Genomic DNA, 16,523 nt, shown 5'->3' on the forward strand with positions numbered 1-16,523 from the left:
TAACGCTCCTCTCTCCCACTGTGGAAGACTCCTTTAAACACTTCCTGGATCCAGACGGTGATCCAGGTCACTGCCAACATTCACTCAGTTGATCCTTGTCCCATGTCACACGTACATCCTGAAAACCTTTCCAATTCTGTCCATAACTTTCAAGTTGTTTTGAGCACAGACAGACACACGGTAAAAAACCTCCTTGGCTGAAGTAACAGTCATTGTTGTGATGATAGAACTCAGTGAGGACAGTTCAGATATGGATGGTGTCAATAAAGTTTCTGCCTTCCAGCTGATTTATTACACAGGAAGGAAAATGATGAACGACCTGCAGGGATTGTTCATCACAGTCTCAAAGTTTCTAGTCAACTCCACCTATATGGTCGGTCGTATACCTGCTGTACTGAGACTCCAGTTTTAATATCAGGGAAGACTAGTTTTTGAGAGCAGCTCCTCTGCAGCATCTTGATCATCTGTTTGATTCCTGACGTCACAGGAATGTTGTCAGGTGACTTGTGCTGCAGTCACGTCTTTAGTGTCACATTGCATCCACAGCTTTGTTGTCGCCGACCATGTTGTTTGGTGTGTTAGTTTGTGTTCATGTGTCGACTTGGCTCTGCTCACATGTGACTTGGTTTGAGCAGCTTTGTGTCACATCTTCATAGATGTGTCAGAGTCGAGTCTGAGTTCCTGACTGGAGTCCAAGTCATGTGACCGAGTCCACACCTCTGCTGGTCACCGTGGCAACAATTAAAGTTGAATCATTTACAGGAATCATCACCTGGTTCCAAGGAACTCTGGCGGAAGGAGGAACCAACAGGTCAGATCAGATTCTGGAGGATCATGTGACTCAGAGATCAGAGCATAAATATCTGAAGGGAGTCTGAAGCCAGTCAGTCGTCAGTGAAATGGAGGCCAGAGCTGAAGTTCTCTCCTGTTCCATCTGTCTGGAGCTACTGAAGGATCCAGTCACTCTCAACTGTGGACACAGCTTCTGTCAGGTCTGTGTTAAAGGTTACTGGGACTCAGAAGGTGAGAGGAACATCTGCCAGTGTCCTCAGTGCAGACGGACCTTTAGACGGAGGCCTGTCCTGCAGAAGAATGTCATGTTAGCAGAGTTAGTGGAGGAGCTGCAGAAGACTGGACTCCAAGCTGCTGACCTCTGCTATGCTGGACCTGAAGATGTGGCCTGTGACTCCTGCACTGGGAGGAAGCTGAAAGCCCTCAAGTCCTGTCTGGTGTGTCTGACCTCTTACTGTGAGCAACACCTCCAGCCTCATCTAGAAGCTCCGGCCTTCAGGAGACACAAGCTGGTCCAGCCGTCCAAGCAGCTCCAGGAGATCCTCTGCCCTCAACACGATAAGGTGAAGGAGATCTTCTGTCGTACTGATCAGCAGGTCATCTGTCAACTCTGTGCTGTGGACCAACACAAAGACCACCACATTGTCTCGGCCGCAGCAGAGAGAAGAGAGCGAGCGAAAGAGGTGGATCAGAGTCGAGGAAGGATCCAGCAGAGGATCCAGGACCGAGAGGAAGAGCTGAAGATGCTTCAGCAGGAGCAGAAGATCATCAGAGACTCTGCTGATAAAGCAGTGAAGGACAGTCAGGAGACCCTCCAGCAGCTGATCCAGAACCTCCAGAGAAGAATGTCTGATGTGGAGCAGCAGATCAGATCCCGGCAGAAGACTGAAGCCGCTGGAGTCCGAGGACTTCAGGAGCAGCTGGAGCAGGAGATCGCTGAGCTGAAGAAGAAAGATGCTGAGCTGCAGCAGCTGTCACTCACCGACAGTCACTTGGTCTTTCTCCAGAACTGGTCCTCACTCTCAGAGGTCAGTGAAGACACGCTCTCCTCCAGGACCCACGTCCGTCCTCACTGCTGCTTTGAGGAAGTGTCAGCAGCCGTGTCAGCCAGCAGAGAGCGACTCCAGGACCTTCTGAGAGACACCTGCACCAACATCTCACTGATGCTCGCTCCACAGACCAGAGCTGAGTTCCTCAGGTTCTCACGGGACATCACTCTGGATCCAAACACTGCTCACTCACAGTTGTTGTTGTCTGAAGGAAACAGGAAAGTGACTTTGACGGGGAAAGATCAGTCTCCTCCTCATCATCCAGACAGATTCACTCGTTATCGTCAGGTCCTGAGTAAAGAGCCTCTGACTGGACGTTGTTACTGGGAGGTGGAGAGGAGAGGAGAGGTTGCAGTAGCTGTCTCATACAAGAACATCAGCAGATCAGGACGAGAAAGTCAATTTGGAGATAATGACAAATCTTGGGCTTTATGGTGTCGGGACTCTGGTTGTTCATTCACACACAACATCATCACAACTGACCTCTCCACAGTTCCACCCTACAGACTGGGAGTGTACCTGGATCACTCTGCAGGTCTTCTGTCCTTCTACAGCGTCTCTGAAACCATGACCCTCCTCCACAGAGTCCACACCACCTTCACTCAGCCTCTACATGCTGGGCTTGAGGTCTGGTCCTCCTCATGTGAGATCCTGAAGCTGAACTAAACCACAGTGTGAGTTGTGTCTCACAAACTCTTCCTGCTGGTTGTTGACTTCTTTCCTCTCCAGCAGTGTGTTTGTGTCCTTCTGTGTGTCATGATTGTAGGGCTCTAAACACTTGTGTCTCTGTGTGTGTCTGTAATAATGATCCCACTTCATTCATATCAATGTTCCCAAAGTGCTTTTACTGGCAAAACTGCTCTTCAACTGTTCATCATGGCAGAGTCTCGAGGAGCTGGTTGTTTTCACCCGGAGAAAACACTTTAACATGAATGTGGAAACTGATCACGTACATTATGTAAACAGCCGTTGCTCATGATTTTTTCAAGTATTGTATCATCAAATATATTTTCTGCATGAAACATCTGCATGTGACTCTCATTATGATTTAGTTTAACACTGACCAAGTTGTTTTCTCCCCACTGAGCGAGTGGAGCATCTTCTTCCTCCATCACACCTCATCATCATCATCACTCTTCCTCCCATCACGCTAACTCAAGTATTTTATCCGGAAATTCATCATCGTCACTAACGGCGTGCTGGAAGACGGAAGAAAAAACACTGTACAAACGGGGACCTGTCAAGCTGAAGTGACTCAGCATTCAGGAGCGCTTGTCTGCGCCTCTGCTGACAGCAGGAAGCGTAACAGCGGCTGTGCGGCACACGAGGGCGCTGTTGGCCACAAACCTCCGCCGCTGAGGCGAAGAGACGCACTGTGACTGGTTTGAAAAGAACGATCGTTGAAATATTAAACAGGGTTCTGAAGCACCAATAATTTGAAAAATGCCAATACAGCTGAAGGTTGTGGCAGTAAATCACCTTCTGTTCTGACTTATATTGTTATTGTTTATTTATTTTCATGTATATTTTATTTATTATTATTGTTATTATTATCAATAATATTTATATTTTATTTTTATTATGATTATCCTCCCTGACCTTGACAGTTAAGCTCTGATTCTGAGTTAACAGAGCAGCCTCGAGGTGTTTTTGATGACATGTTTAGAATCAGTGAAACGGGGGTCAAGAGAGTTTGGACTTTTTGGAATTGTGAGGTGAGTTTTGCCTCAGGTCTCTGACCTCCAACAAGTCGGGAGTGACAGGAGATACAGAGAGGGACTTCATGAACACGAAAATGCGCGACACTTGGAGGAGTTGAGCTTTATTGGAGGTGCAGACCTGTACAAGTTGGCTCTGCCGTCGTGGGTGAACGACGATCCGGACACTCTGCCGTCGGTGACGGATCCTGATATCATCAATGACCTGTTTTTTCGCCTGTTCCATCCACCACAGAGGACCTGAACTGTCACTGGAGTTCGGAGGCGTATAACCAGATGGTGTGTGAATCGGTCAGGAAACTGTTCCACCAAGTCATCGACGATATTCGCACCTTATATGAGAATGTGACGTATTTAAATATGTTGATGTTTCATTTCGAGTGTGTCTCAGAGAGAGAGAGAGAGAAATAGCTTTTTAAGGGAACGTTCTGAAAACTGTGGGCTGGCATCAATAAACATGTTCTGATAAAAGTTCTGTGTCTTCTCTTCCACGGCAATAACATGCAAATTAACATTGTATTGTAATTAACAGTCATTTAGGCTGTACTTTTTATTTTTAATGAGCACAATATTCGGATGTTATCCACAGTTTTGCCACAAAGGTCCTGGTTCAACTTTGCTATATATATATATATATATATATATATATATATATATATATATATATATATGTATATATATATATATATATATATATATATATATATATATATATATATATATATATATAGTAATAATAATTTTAATACCCCGACAAATGCTGTTTGGCACTTTGTCCTACCAAACAAAGTGGTCGGACCGATTTGTTTGGGGTGAAAACTCCTTCATAGATGCACATTTTCCCTGGCAAATGAATAAAAATGTGTCTGGATGTGTGTCAGTGCCTAGTGTGGAGACGCGATATCAAAGAACAACAAAGCTCCGTACGTGTCAGCCAATCACAACGCGTTGTTCTGTAGCCTGCCGAGAAGAGCGGACATGAACTTCGCAACTGATTCAGAATCAGAATCAGAATCAAATTTATTGCCATGGTCAGTGGGGAGCCCACTGACTAGGAAAGTGCTTTGGAATAAAGTGCAACAAAAAAATAAATAAAATAAAATACAATAAATAGAATAACATAACAAGAAGGCTGTTCAGGAATTCAACAGTCTGACGGCGGAGGGGAAGAAGCTGTTCTGGTCTGGATGGACCGTAGCCTCCTGCCAGAGAGAAGAGGAACAAACAGTCCATGTCCAGGATGAGAAGGGTCGGCTCTGATCCGTCCTGCACGTCTCTGGATCCTAGAGGCATAAAGGTCCCGAAGAGGAGGCAGGCTGCAACCATCACCTTCTCAGCAGAAGGTACGATGCGCTGCAGTCTGCTCTTGTCCCTGGAGGTGGAGCTGTTGTACCAGACGGTGATAGAGGAGGTGAGGATGGACTGGATGATGGCTGTGTAGAACTCCACCAGCAACCTCGTCGGGAGTCGTAGTTTTCGTAGCTGCCTCAGAAAGAACATTCTCTGCTGGGCCTTCCTGATGAGGGACCTGATGGTTGGCTCCCATTTGAGGTCCTCAGTGATGGTGGTTCCCAGGAAGCAGAAGGAGTCTACAATAGGAATAGGTAAACCAGCCAACATGAGAGGAGAAACTGTGACTGTCCTGAAGTCTATGACCATCTCCACTGTCTTCAGGGCGTTGAGCTCCAGGTTGTTGTTGCTGCACCAGGACACCAGCCGCTCCACCTCCCTCCTGTAAGCCGACTCATCTCCATCTGAGATGAGCCCGATGATGGTGGTGTCATCTGCAAACTTGATCAGCTTCACGGACTCGTGGCTGGAGGTGCAGCAGTTAGTGTACAGAGAGAAGAGCCATGGAGAGAGAACACAGCCCTGAGGAGACCCGATGTTGAGGGTCCGAGTGTCGGAGACAGTAGTCCCCAGCCGCACACGCTGACTTCGACTGGTCAGGAAGTCTGTAATCCATCTGCAGAGGGAGTCAGGCACGTCCAGCTGGCGAAGCTTGTCTTCAAGCAGAGCTGGAAGAATTGTGTTAAAGGCAGAGCTGAAGTCCACAAACAGGATCCTGGCATAGGTTCCTGGGCAGTCCAGATGCTCCAGAACGAAATGAAGGGCCTGGTTCACTGCATCGTCCACAGGTCTGTTGGCTCTGGAGGCAAACTGCAATGAGTCCAGGTGAGAAGCAGTGATGGACTTCAGGTGAGAGAGAACCAGGCGCTCAAAGGACTTCATGACCACAGACGTCAGTGCCACCGGTCTGTAGTCATTCAGTCCAGTGATCCTGGCCTTCTTGGGAACAGGGATGATAGTGGAGGACTTAAAGCAGGCAGGAACATGACAGGACACCAAGGAAGCGTTGAAGATGTCCGTGAACACTGGAGCCAGCTCAGCAGCACAATGCTTCAGGATGGCAGGGGAAACTCTGTCCGGACCTGCCGCCTTCCGAAGGTTCAGCCTCCTGAACTGAGTGCGCACGTCTTGCTCCATGATGTCAAGAGAAAGAGGGGGGAGGTGAGGGGGTGGCTCATCAAAAGTGACTGTGATCTTTGCTGTCTCAGTGACATCATTGGTCTTAGTTGTGTCACTAAGAGACAGCACAGTCCTTTGTTGTAAAGTGGAACATGGGGCTGGAGAGACCACAGAGGTGCTGGGGCAAAATGGCTGCTCAAAGCGACAATAGAAGTTGTTCAGGTCCTGTGCAAGAGCGAGGTTGTTCAGACTGTGGGGGGAACGTGGCTTGTAGTTAGTGATCACCTTGAGCCCTCTCCACACCGCAGCCGAGTCATTGGCTGAGAACTGCTGCGTGAGTTTGTCAGAGTATGCTGCCTTAGCTTTCTTCAGCTCCCTCTGAAACCCATACTTCACCTCTTTGTAGCAGTTCCTGTCCCCACTCTTGCGAGCTGCCTCCTCCCGTCTGATCTGGCTGAGTTTAGTTGTGAACCAAGGTTTGTCGTTTGCATAACTCACCTTGGTGCGCGTTGGAACTATGCACTCTTCACAGTAGCTGATCCATGAAGTCACAGTGTCTGTGTACTCATCCAGGTTATTGGTCGCAGCCCTGAACACCTCCCAGTCTGTGGTCTCCATGCAAGCCTGCAGCTCCTCTTTAGCTTCACTTGTCCAGATCTTCATGCTCCTCACAACAGGCTTTGCCAGCTTCAGCTTCTGCTTGTATGTGGGAACAAGATGAACCATCAAGTGGTCATCAGTGATCTGACAAACATCATATTTTGTGGAAATAAATGCTATGCCTGTGGCAGAAATCGCCTTGAAATGTTTTATTTCAATTTCCTCTGGATCATTAAAACTTTAAAAAAAGTATCGTATATGCCGGATGTGACGTCATCACTCCCGTGGCAGGTCGGACACGTTTGCGGACAGGTACCTGCACCGGCAGTTCGGAAGCGGACAGAGACAGAGGGAGCGAGTTGACGGTGCCACAGCGCCCCCTGGTGATTGGTTGGAGGAGGCAGCGGTGCAGGAAGCTCGTGCTCTGCTGTGTCACGTCTCCGCCCCGCCCGGCGGTGCCAGTTGCTTGGCGGCGTCATGTTTTAGATGCGGTGCACTCTGACTCTCCGGAGTGTCGGTGAGGCGTGTGGGAGCTGTGTTTGGTGGGAGCACTGCCACCTTCTCAAGGTTTCACACACTTGCTCCTGATGCTACTCCGAACCACCACCAGGGGGCCAGAAGCGCTTCCTCTTCTCTCCCGTCTCCCTCCCTCCTGCCACGCTGTCTCCTCACGTCACAGACAAGTTTGAAAAATAGAAGACAAGCGCTTGAAATGACAGAACAAAAACAGGAAAATAATCAGCAGAACAGCGAAACAGTAAATATGAAAATGAAACATGATAAAGACCGAACATTTTCATTTCATGAAAATACATTTGTATGCTACAAAACAAATGATTGAAGAGTGTGTTTAGAAGTCGTCGTTGGAACAAATGTTTGAAAGTCAAAATAAAACGAATGAAGAAGACAAGAAGTCACTACTTTGCAACAGGACGTTGTAGTCTGGCGCCCTCTCGTGGTCTTTAGACCTCTGCTCACATGGCTGTTGCTTCTGTGATTTGCCAGAATCATCACGTGGTTTCCAGGAACTCTGACAGAAGGAGGAAGCAACAGTTAAGTTTCAGTTCCTCGTCTGAAGCCAGTCAGTCGTCAGTGAAACGGAGGCCAGAGTTGATCTGAAGAGAGACTCCTTGTCCTGTTCCATCTGCTCTCAACACGATAAGGTGAAGGAGACTTTCTGTCGTACTGAGCAGGCAGCAGCCGTGTCAGCCAGCAGAGAGCGACTCCAGGACCTTCTGAGAGACACCTGCACCAACATCTCACTGATGCTCGGAGGAGAGCCCAAGACCAGAGCTGAGTTCCTCAGGTTCTCACGGGACATCACTCTGGATCCAAACACTGCTCACGCAGAGTTGTTGTTGTCTGAAGGAAACAGGAAAGTGACTTATTTGTGGAAAGATCAGTCTCCTCCTCATCATCCAGACAGATTCACTGACTATTTTCAGGTCCTGAGTAAAGAGCCTCTGACTGGACGTTGTTACTGGGAGGTGGAGTGGACAGGAGAAGTTGCAGTAGCTGTCTCATACAAGAGCATCAGCAGATCAGGAGGAGAAAGTGAATTTGGATATAATGACAAATCTTGGTCTCTATATTGTCACAGCTCTGGTTGTTCATTCACACACAACAGCATCAGAACTCAAGTCCCCACAGCTCCACCCTCCAGAGTGGGAGTGTACCTGGATCACTCTGCAGGTCTCCTGTCCTTCTACAGCATCTCTGAAACCATGACCCTCCTCCACAGAGTCCACACCACCTTCACTCAGCCTCTACATGCTGGGGTCGAGGTCTGGTCCTCCTCATGTGAGATCCTGAAGCTGAACTAAACCACAGTGTGAGCTGTGTCTCACAAACTCTTCCTGCTGGTTGTTGACTTCTTTCCTCTCCAGCAGTGTGTTTGTGTCCTTCTGTGTGTCATGATTGTTGGGCTCTAAACACTTGTGTCTGTGTGTGTGTGTAATAATGATCCCACTTTATTCATATCAATGTTCCCAAAGTGCTTTTACTGGCAAAACTGCTCTTCAACTGTTCATCATGGCAGAGTCTCGAGGAGCTGGTTGTTTTCACCCTGAGAAAACACTTTAACATGAATGTGGAAACTGATCACGTACATTATGTAAACAGCCGTTGCTCATGATTTTTTCAAGTATTGTATCATCAAATATATTTTCTGCATGAAAACCTGCCTATGACTCTCATTATGATTTAGTTTAACACTGACCAAGTTGTTTTCTCCCCACTGAGCGAGTGGAGCATCTTCTTCCTCCATCACACCTCATCATCATCATCATCATCATCATCATCACTCTTCCTCCCATCACGCTAACTCAAGTATTTTATCTGGAAATTCATCGTTATCTGCTTTGACTCGCTTCTTTTTGCACGTTGCATGCGCTGCCTTGCCTCTCCAGCTCGTCTCCTGTATATCTATTTATATATATATATATATATCCATATATCTCTATCTATCTGGTGTGTGTAGCTCCTGTAAGTAGCTTGGCTGTGGACTGTATAGCGTATTAGCCTGTAGATTAGTCGCGTGGGCCTTTACATGTGATCGGTGTGGCTTCTCTGTGCTGCTAGCATGCTAACCTCGCCTGGCTCTCTTCTCTGCTCTCTCCTGTCTCCTCTGCTGTCGCTGCCAATAACAGTATTTATACCCAGATCTCTGTCTGTCTGTGTGTGTGTGTGTCGTCCCTCAGCATGTCTCTCTGCTTCTCTCTGCTCTGCTCACGTATTTAACCCTTTCTCTCTGCGGCTTCTCTGGTACCTGTGTGTCTTGGCCTTCTTCCTTCTCCGGGCCGCGTCCGTCCGACCGCTTTAAACACTTCCTGGATCCAGACGGTGATCCAGGTCACTGCCAACATTCACTCAGTTGATCCTTGTCCCATGTCACACGTACATCCTGAAAACCTTTCCAATTCTGTCCATAACTTTCAAGTTGTTTTGAGCACAGACAGACACACGGTAAAAAACCTCCTTGGCTGAAGTAACAGTCATTGTTGTGATGAAAGAACTCAGTGAGGGCAGTTCAGATATGGATGGTGTCAATAAAGTTTCTGCCTTCCAGCTGATTTATTACACAGGAAGGAAAATGATGAACGACCTGCAGGGATTGTTCATCACAGTCTCAAAGTTTCTAGTCAACTCCACCTATATGGTCGGTCGTATACCTGCTGTACTGAGACTCAAGTTTTAATATCAGGGAAGACTAGTTTTTGAGAGCAGCTCCTCTGCAGCATCTTGATCATCTGTTTGATTCCTGACGTCACAGGAATGTTGTCAGGTGACTTGTGCTGCAGTCACGTCTTTAGTGTCACGCTGCATCCACAGCTTTGTTGTCGCCGACCATGTTGTTTGGTGTGTTAGTTTGTGTTCATGTGTCGACTTGGCTCTGCTCACATGTGACTTGATTTTAGTTGCTTCTTGTCACGTCTTCATTGAGTGTCAGAGTCGAGTCTGAGTTCTTGACTGGAGTCCAAGTCATGTGACCAAGTCCCCACCTTTGCTGGTTATTGTGGCAACAGTTAAAAGTTGAATCATTTACAGGAATCATGACCTGGTTCCAAGGAACTCTGGCGGAAGGAGGAACCTACAGGTCGGACCAGATTCTGGAGGACCATGTGACTCAGAGGTCAGAGCATAAATATCTGAAGGGAGTCTGAAGCCAGTCAGTCGTCAGTGAAATGGAGGCCAGAGCTGAAGTTCTCTCCTGCTCCATCTGTCTGGAGCTACTGAAGGATCCAGTCACTCTCAACTGTGGACACAGCTTCTGTCAGGTTTGTGTTGAAGGTTACTGGGACTCAGAAGGTGAGAGGAACATCTGCCGGTGTCCTCAGTGCAGACAGACCTTCACCTCAAGGCCTCGCCTGCAGAAGAACGTCATGTTAGCAGAGTTAGTGGAGGAGCTTAAGAAGACTGGACTCCAAGCTGCTGACCTCTGCTATGCTGGACCTGAAGATGTGGCCTGTGACTCCTGCACTGGGAGGAAGCTGAAAGCCCTCAAGTCCTGTCTGGTGTGTCTGACCTCTTACTGTGAGCAACACCTCCAGCCTCATCTAGAAGCTCCAGCCTTCAGGAGACACAAGCTGGTCCAGCCGTCCAAGCAGCTCCAGGAGATCCTCTGCCCTCAACACGATAAGGTGAAGGAGATGTTCTGTTGTACTGATCAGCAGGTCATCTGTCACCTCTGTGCTGTGGACCAACACAAAGACCACCACATTGTCTCGGCCGCAGCAGAGAGAAGAGAGCGAGAGAAAGAGGTGGATCAGAGTCGAGGAAGGATCCAGCAGAGGATCCAGGAGAGAGAGGAAGAGCTGAAGCTGCTACAGCAGGAGCAGAAGACCATCAGAGACTCTGCTGATAAAGCAGTGAAGGACAGTCAGGAGACCCTCCAGCAGCTGATCCAGAACCTCCAGAGAAGAATGTCTGATGTGGAGCAGCAGATCAGATCCCGGCAGGAGACTGAAGCCGCTCGAGTCAGAGGACATCAGGAGCAGCTGGAGCAGGAGATCGTGGAGCTGAAGAAGAAAGATGCTGAGCTGCAGCAGCTGTCACTCACCGACAGTCACTTGGTCTTTCTCCAGAACTGGTCCTCACTCTCAGAGGTCAGTGAAGACACGCTCTCCTCCAGGACCCACGTCCGTCCTCACTGCTGCTTTGAGGAAGTGGCAGCAGCCGTGTCAGCCAGCAGAGAGCGACTCCAGGACCTTCTGAGAGACACCTGCACCAACATCTCACTGATGCTCGCTCCACAGACCAGAGCTGAGTTCCTCAGGTTCTCACGGGACATCACTCTGGATCCAAACACTGCTCATGCAGAGTTGTTGTTGTCTGAAGGAAACAGGAAAGTGACTTATTTGTGGAAAGCACTTCCTCATCATCCAGACAGATTCACTCGTTATCATCAGGTCCTGAGTAAAGAGCCTCTGACTGGACGTTGTTACTGGGAGGTGGAGTGGAGAGGAGCAGTGGATGTAGCAGTCTCATACAAGAACATCAGCAGATCAGGAGGAGAAAGTGAATTTGGACACAATGACAAATCTTGGTCTTTATGGTGTCACAGCTCTGGTTGTTCATTCAGACACAACAGCATCACAACTCAAGTCTCCACAGCTCCATCCTCCAGAGTGGGAGTGTACCTGGATCACTCTGCAGGTCTTCTGTCCTTCTACAGCGTCTCTGAAACCATGACCCTCCTCCACAGAGTCCACACCACCTTCACTCAGCCTCTACATGCTGGGCTCTGGTCCTCGTCCTCCTCATGTGAGATCCTGAAGCTGAACTAAACCACAGTGTGAGTTGTGTCTCACAAACTCTTCCTGCTGGTTGTTGACTTCTTTCCTCTCCAGCAGTGTGTCATTGTTGTTGGGCTCTAAACACTTGTGTCTCTGTGTGTCTGTAATAATGATCCCACTTTATTCATATCAATGTTCCCAAAGTGCTTTTACTGGCAAAACTGCTCTTCAACTGTTCATCATGGCGGAGTCTCGAGGAGCTGGTTGTTTTCACCCTGAGAAAACGCTTTAACATGAATGTGGAAACTGATCACGTACATCATGTAAACAGCCGTTGCTCATGATTTTTTCAAGTATTGTATCATCAAATATATTTTCTGCATGAAACATCTGCATGTGACTCTCATTATGATTTAGTTTAACACTGACCAAGTTGTTTTCTCCCCACTGAGCGAGTGGAGCATCTTCTTCCTCCATCACACCTCATCATCATCATCATCATCATCATCATCATCATCATCACTCTTCCTCCCATCACGCTAACTCAAGTATTTTATCCGGAAATTCATCATCGTCACTAACGGCGTGCTGGAAGACGGAAGAAAAAACACTGTACAAACGGGGACCTGTCAAGCTGAAGTGACTCAGTATTCAGGAGCGCTTATCTGCGCCTCTGCTGACAGCAGGAAGCGTAACAGCGGCTGAGCGGCACACGAGGGCGCTGTTGGCCACAAACCTCCGCCGCTGAGGCGAAGAGACGCACTGTGACTGGTTTGAAAAGAACCATCGTTGAAATATTAAACAGGGTCTGAAGCACCAATAATTTGAAAAATGCCAATACAGCTGAAGGTTGTGGCAGTAAATCACCTTCTGTTCTGACTTATATTATTATTGTTTATTTATTTTCATTCATATTTTATTTATTGTCATTATTAACAATAATATTTATATTTTATTTTTATGGTGATTATCCTCCCTGACCTTGACAATAAAGCCGATTGTGCTTCTGAGTTAACACAGCAGACTCCAGGCGTTTTTGATGACAGGTTTAGAATCAGTGAAACGGGGGTCAAGAGAGTTTGGACTTTTTGGAAATGTGAGGTGAGTTTTGCCTCAGGTCTCTGACCTCCAACGGTCTCTGCAGCAGGGTGTGAGCCGAGGCCCTGGTGTTTGCCGTGACGGTGATTTACGTGGAGACCATGTCAACAAGTAACCGAAACATTTGTTCTGAGGAGAACCTGGTGGTCACGGCTAAGAAGAGCCAGATGTTCTGGCTGTTCACCGCCTGGTTTGCCCGACTCTCACAGACCTGGCCTGAACTCTGCTGCTGCTGCGGGTCATCCGTTAGTGTTTGGTTACACCTGAGAGGCGCCGCGTGTTTGTGTGACAGCAGAAGACGTCGCAGACCTGAGTGTTATTCATCAGCTGCCGTCGATCCTGAAGTTCAAAGGTCAATGTGTTCACAGCCTCCAATTCACACGCCGACCAGGAACAGGACCAGGACCAGCACAGAGTCCCGGTCCCGACCTGCTCAGCCGCGACTGGGACTCGAGAAAATTTGAGAGACGACAGAACCTCGTGTGTCAGAGGAAGTTAAAGCAAGACATTTTATGTAATTCTATCTTGATTATACTTTATTCATTACAGTATATATTTACAGTTTTGTTGTTAACTGAAAATTACAACAACTATAGTGAAAAAAAAGTCAACAGTAAAAAAAAAAAAATCCAAAACATGAAGTGGGTGATGGCGTCAAAAAGCCAAAGCGACAGGAGGAAAAGGTCAGATATTGCATGTCAACAGTCCAAATGAGATCAAAGAATGAGATCAAAGTGTGAAGATGAGTGTGAACACTTGGGGACCTTTGAAGTAGAAATCAGAATCAGAGGGACTTTGGAAAAAGGAGAGGAAACGTCGGCACCAGTGAGTGGAGTTTCAATGAGCTGACTCGACTCGGGAGCCGAGAGTCTCCTGTGTCGGCGGAGGCGCGTTTCATTTCCACATTCTGCAGCCGACCCAAGCTGAGTCGCAGTCATGGAGCAGCAGAGACAGTCTGGGGTCCACTGACCTCCCCGACTATCAAGCTGAGCACATCGCCACTGAGCCCATCTTCTCCACCTGAGCTCGGACTTGGTGGTTCCCTCTGGCTCATCACAGCGTGACGGGATTCCCAGGCTCGGTGCTGGTGACCCGCCGGTCCATTCCCTCATGCACCGCCGAGGCAGGAGTTCTGGCACAGCAGAGCTGAGGGAGCCACAGGGGGAGCTGCACTGAGGACTCACAAGATGTTCCTCTGTTAGAGTGAAGTGGCTCACCTGATTGGGTCTTTATTCTTGAGCAGAACCTCTAAAGGAGGGCTGATGGAAGGGCGGGCAGAGGCCTGGCTCTGGACAGAGACTCGGGGTAGAACATTCAGACATGAAGGCGTCTTCTATGGAGGACATCCTCAACCAGGTGGAGACACGAAGGTCCATGACAAGGCGACTGTTGGAGATGAGTTGGAATCAAGAGGTGGAGGGACTGCATCTCCACTCTGGCCAGGAAACCCTCACGTGGTGCTGAAGTATCTGACACACTTGTTCTCAGGTGAAGGAAGGACAGAGACATGGATCAGTGCAACATCATTCTGTGGTGGTGAAGAATGAGCTGAGCTAAAAGAGGGATCTTGCCTTCTGGACTTCTGTGTGCACCTGGGAGGATAGACAGGAGAGATGATGACTCTCACAGGACGAGGAAGAGGGAGAAGAAGAGGAAGAGGGTGTGGGAGAGGGAGAGCAGGAGGGAGGGGAAAAGGGAGAGGGAGAGGAAGGGGAAAGGGAGGGGGAAGAGGAAGAGGAAGAAGGAGAGGAAGATGAATATGAAGAGGAAGAGGGAGATGAAGGGGAAGGGGAAGAGATGTGGATGAGGGAGAGGAAGAGGAAGAGGAAGAGGGAGATGAAGAAGGAGAGGAAGAGGAAGAGGGAGATGAAGAAGGAGAGGAAGAGGAAGAGGGAGATGAAGGGGAAGAGATGTGGATGAGGGAGAGGAAGAGGGAGAGGGAGAGGGAGAGGAAGAGGAAGAGGAAGAAGGAGAGGAAGATGAATATGAAGAGGAAGAGGGAGATGAAGGGGAAGGGGAAGGGGAAGAGATGTGGATGAGGGAGAGGAAGAGGAAGAGGGAGAGGAAGAGGAAGAGGAAGAGGAAGAGGAAGAGGAAGAGGAAGAGGAAGAGGAAGATGAATATGAAGAGGACTAGGGAGATGAAGGGGAAGGGGAAGAGATGTGGATGAGGGAGAGGAAGAGGAAGAGGACAAGAAAGAGGAAGAAGGAGAGGAAGAGGTAAGGGTGAGAAAAGGAAGAGGGAGGGGAAGAGGAAGCAGAAGAGGAAGTGGGAGAGGAAGAGAAAGAGGGAGGGGAAGTGGAAGAGGAAGAGGAAGCAGAAGAGGAAGTGGGAGAGGAAGAGAAAGAGGGAGGGGAAGTGGAAGAGGAAGAGGAAGCAGAAGAGGAAGCCGGAGGGGAAGAGAAAGTGGGAGAGGGAGAGGTAGAGGCCTTCCTCTCCGATGAAGAGGAAGGCCTGGTCCTCTTAGCTGTGAGTGCCGAAACTTAAAAACACTCTGCAACCGGCACAAAAGACGACCACAAACCTCTGGAGTTCCCCGACATCAGCTCGCAATCTTCAACAGGAGACCTTCAGAGGAGGAACAGAGATCAGAGCCTCTCCGGAGGAGGCGTGTCAGACAGGCTCACACACATCGTCTCCTCACAGGAATCAGGAACATGAACGTGCCATGAACCTTCTGAGCCCGTGAGCGAGTGGTGGGAGCAGAGCAGCGTCGTTCATCACCACGTCGCATCTGCTCCCAGGCACGTTTGTTTTTGGGCTCTTTCTTCCTCCACAACAACACTGCACATGCGTTTAAGCTACTTCCCCCCAACACACACACGCACAGTCGATTTCTTCTTTTATATTCTTTGCTGACGTCTGGAGAAGCCAGGAGAGTGGGTGGTCTTCTGACAGCGTCTTCAGGGAAGTGAGGATTTCATAACCTTTAGCAACTCAGGTAAGGACACCACAGTAAAGAGGGTTCCAGAAAAGAACTAATTTTGCAGAGACTATTTTGCCCACGTCCCATAAAGGTCACACGACTCAAGCCATTGCTTCCAGAAATGATTCCTTCCATTCTTGACTTTTATAATTCCTGCACTTGGTTGCGGAGTGTGTCGCTTCGCTGGTGTCCCTGTGCTTCTTCTCAACCAAGGTCGCGCTGACAGACTCAGACTTCCCTGTCTCCTGCAACCACCTCTTCTGGGAAAACATTGACGTGCTGTTACATCATCTGTCCAGCAGGTCCTGGATCTGCCCCGGGGCCTCCTCCCAGCCAGAGACTGGCTTCTCTTGCTGAAGAAGGGATCCACTTTGAGTCTTTGCATCTGTGACCCAAGAGAGTAGGACTCCCGGAACTGTCTTTTGGCTCAGCTCTTTGACTGACTTTCTGTTGCTCTCCATCAGGAACTCAGAGGAACTGTTCTCCTGATCTCACCCCGACTGCGTCGAGAAATCCAGACCGTACTGGAACAAAGAGAAACCCAGGCACTGGACCAGGGTCAAACAGCCAAAACGCGAGGGTGAACTAAAGGCCCGAGCACAGAGCCCAGAGGAGCGCCATCACTAATGGATATGTG

At 48.6% G+C, this 16,523-nt stretch overlaps 3 protein-coding genes across 3 annotated transcripts; all 3 read left to right on the plus strand.

Annotated features, from left to right (window-relative positions):
- The first annotated feature begins 899 nt into the window (after window positions 1-899).
- LOC128755555 (E3 ubiquitin/ISG15 ligase TRIM25-like) lies at window positions 900-2,848 on the plus strand. The gene is made up of 2 exons (XM_053859268.1): window positions 900-1,820; window positions 2,130-2,848. Exons 1-2 carry the CDS (start codon window positions 900-902, stop codon window positions 2,505-2,507), a joined length of 1,299 nt encoding a protein of 432 aa, XP_053715243.1. The 3' UTR covers window positions 2,508-2,848.
- A 987-nt stretch (window positions 2,849-3,835) lies between these two features.
- On the plus strand, window positions 3,836-8,774 carry LOC128755991 (stonustoxin subunit beta-like). The gene is made up of 3 exons (XM_053860112.1): window positions 3,836-3,909; window positions 6,920-7,018; window positions 7,707-8,774. The coding sequence occupies exons 1-3, from the start codon at window positions 3,836-3,838 to the stop codon at window positions 8,449-8,451; spliced, it is 918 nt and encodes a 305-aa protein (XP_053716087.1). The 3' UTR covers window positions 8,452-8,774.
- A 1,534-nt stretch (window positions 8,775-10,308) lies between these two features.
- Window positions 10,309-12,222, plus strand: LOC128755673 (tripartite motif-containing protein 16-like). Its single transcript, XM_053859575.1, has one exon. The coding sequence runs from the start codon at window positions 10,312-10,314 to the stop codon at window positions 11,911-11,913; it is 1,602 nt and encodes a 533-aa protein (XP_053715550.1). The 5' UTR covers window positions 10,309-10,311; the 3' UTR covers window positions 11,914-12,222.
- Window positions 12,223-16,523: the final 4,301 nt, after the last annotated feature.

The sequence above is a fragment of the Synchiropus splendidus genome, chromosome 3, assembly GCF_027744825.2.
Source record: "Synchiropus splendidus isolate RoL2022-P1 chromosome 3, RoL_Sspl_1.0, whole genome shotgun sequence".
Classification (NCBI taxonomy): domain Eukaryota; kingdom Metazoa; phylum Chordata; class Actinopteri; order Syngnathiformes; family Callionymidae; genus Synchiropus; species Synchiropus splendidus.